The following is a 2,831-nucleotide window of genomic DNA, read 5'->3' as shown; positions in this document are numbered from 1 at the left end:
GATCTCCTGACCTTGTGATCCACCCGTCTCGGCCTCCCAAAGTGCTAGGATTACAGGCTTGGGCCACCGCGCCCGGCCAGGACCAAGACTTTAAATGGAAGGATTAACTTTGAAACAGAGAAGGCTGCAATACCTCTTTCTCTGTGACTGAAAAGAAAGTGATACTATAGATCCAGAAATAAATAATTTAGCTAGGGAGTGTAATAGTTGAGGGATTTCTTACTTAATGATTTCTATTATCTCTGTGAAGTAAGGTCTTTACTGAAAGTGAAGGGGATGAGGATTGAATGAGAAACTTGAAGAAAGAGAAGAAAACTTAGATACTGCATAGCATTATGGAATATGCTGCTAAGCAAAGACAAATACATAGATTACTAAGGGTATTAAAGGTCTCCAGCTAAGACTGAATGCCACAAGAGTTTGTGGCAGCTTAGATACCAGTCTCTGTGTCTATGCAGTTTTCCTTAGGACCAGTTAGCTGCTCTTGTCTTAGAATGAAGAAGTCAGATTGTATGATTGTTTTAATTTGTATGATTGTTTGAATTTAATTTAATTTCAGGACAAATGCAGGAGAGGGACAAGGATGCCTGAGATGAAAGTATGCTGGTGAGAGAGTAGCCTGAGTGGGTAATCATGAGGTTCAGACTGATCCATTTGGGAAGTGATGAGCTTATTGGAACTGAAGGAAATAAAGTCGGCAGTTTTCAGTGCACTAAGTAACAAAAAGGTGGAAGACAAGACATGGAATGTTGGATTTGGGAGTGAGATATTAGAGTATTCTGTTTTGGGTGCAGAAGTGCATTGCTGCAGGGATTTGGGGCTCAAGATAATCAAAACTAAAAAGAACAGGACAAAAGCATTAATCAGTGGTCAGAAACTCTCTTTGGCCAATCTCAAATTTGGCTTTACTGTCCACATTTCTTAGCAATTGTCCTTATTAAAGTCACTGATGTCATTTTGACTTCTAATTAAATAATTTTGTGGACTCTTTCTTGACCATAGCTTGTGACTCAGGAGATTCCTAATTACACTAGAGCTGCTCTCCCAATCTGTGTGTGTAGGATATATTCTTTTTCTGGTTTTCCTCCTACCTTTTTGTTTCCTTTGAAGGATCTATCAGTCTATATTTCTTGCTAAAACTATAGATTTGTCTTCTAAAGCTTTACCCTTAATCTCCTGTTTTCTTCACATTTAAAGACCCTAGCCAGGGCTTGCCAACCTTTTTCATGTCATGATGCAAAAAAATGATAATATTTGTCATATACACTAGAGAAAATGAAGGAAGCTGTTTGAGGTCAGAGGTGACCTGCATAGGGACTATGAATGCCCTGAGGGTTGAGGTAGTTATTTCTGCCCTAAGCAATTTTTACTTACTTCCATGAGTTCAGACTGTTGGTATTCAGATACCTGAGCTTCTCTTTCACCCTTGACATTTCTCTCCTGGTTCACTCTTATTCTTTTACTTTTTTGGCAAGACTGTCATTATAGACGTCAATCAGTATCATTTTAGATGTCATGACTGGATCTCATATTGGATTTATGCTTATGAAATCTCTCTACTTGTAATTGTTTCATTTTTGTCTACCTAACATCTTGACGTTGACAAGACCATGCCAGATGATGTCCAAGGCACTATTGCAACCATTTTTACAAGCAGTGAACAGCTTCGACTCTTTGCATTTGAAGCAGAAGTCAATGAGAACTTTGAGATGGCAGCAGCATATTATAAAGAGGTAATTAAACATCTCCCCAGTGATTGCTACTATTATTTGTGAAATATGGGCATAATAAATAGTCATTTTTGATTGTTTAAAATCCAACTTGATGGGTGAAAGTGTAGACACATAGAACAATATTAAAATAGAGTCCAAAAATAGGCTCCCACAAATAAGGTCATTCAACTTTTGACAAACGTAAAAGAAATTCAGTGGAGAAAGGATAGTCTTTTCAGTAAATAGTGTTAGAACAATTGCAAAAAATAAAATAAACCTCAACCTTAAACATTTTACAAAAATCAACTCCAAATGGAACATATATCTAAATGTAAAACGTAAAACTGTAATACTTTTAGAAGAAACATAGGACAGAATCTTGACCTGGAATCAGGAAGAGTTCTTAGACATGACACCGAAACATGATCGATCAAAGAAAAATGTGATAAAATGGAATTTCATCAAAGTTGAAAACGTTTGCTCTGTGGAGGTCATAAGAGAAAGAAAACAAGAAGTACAGATTAGGAGAAAATATTTATAAAACATATGTATCACAAAGGATTTGTATCCAGAATATAAAGCACTCTCAAAACTCAAAAATATTTGTACATAAGCATTCGTATGAGTACCTATTTTTAATTATTTTGGCTATATACTTATGAATGAAATTGCTGGGACATACAGTAATTCTGTGTTTAACTTTTTGAGAATTTTGAGGCATTTCACTGGGAGTTTTATAGGAATTGCCTTGTATCTGCAGCTTGCTTTGGATAGGATTGGCATCTTAACAATATTAAGTCATCCAATCCATGAATATGGAATGTCTTTACATTTATTTATGTCTTTTTAAATTTCTTTAAGCAATTTTTATAGTTTTCACTCATCATGAAGTGCATTTTACAGATTTGTAGATAAATTTATATTTGCCATCTGAAGATTACTGCAGAAATTATTATATATGGTTGATATACAATACAATGAATCTTTAGGCTCCCAAGGTGAGTTTAAAGTGACCAGAATACTGACACTAGGAATAAATAGCTTGATGATTCAAATTTTTAATTATATTAATACTTTTTTCAACCACCTACTAAAGGCCAGAACAGTGATTGCGCTAGG

The 2,831-nt window shown here is 35.3% G+C and overlaps 1 protein-coding gene across 1 annotated transcript in view; it reads left to right on the top strand.

Annotated features, from left to right (window-relative positions):
• CFAP70 (cilia and flagella associated protein 70) overlaps nt 1–2,831 on the top strand; it is a 132,892-nt gene that overhangs the window by 69,864 nt on the left and 60,197 nt on the right. The window contains exon 17 of the mRNA XM_011929587.1: nt 1,608–1,733. Within this exon, the coding sequence (XP_011784977.1) occupies nt 1,608–1,733 (126 nt within the window). The remainder of the gene's footprint in view (nt 1–1,607; nt 1,734–2,831) is intronic.

Source organism: Colobus angolensis, unplaced genomic scaffold (genome assembly GCF_000951035.1).
Source record: "Colobus angolensis palliatus isolate OR3802 unplaced genomic scaffold, Cang.pa_1.0 Scaffold12, whole genome shotgun sequence".
Taxonomy (NCBI): Eukaryota; Metazoa; Chordata; class Mammalia; order Primates; family Cercopithecidae; genus Colobus; species Colobus angolensis.
This window is presented reverse-complemented; position numbering and strand designations above follow the sequence as displayed.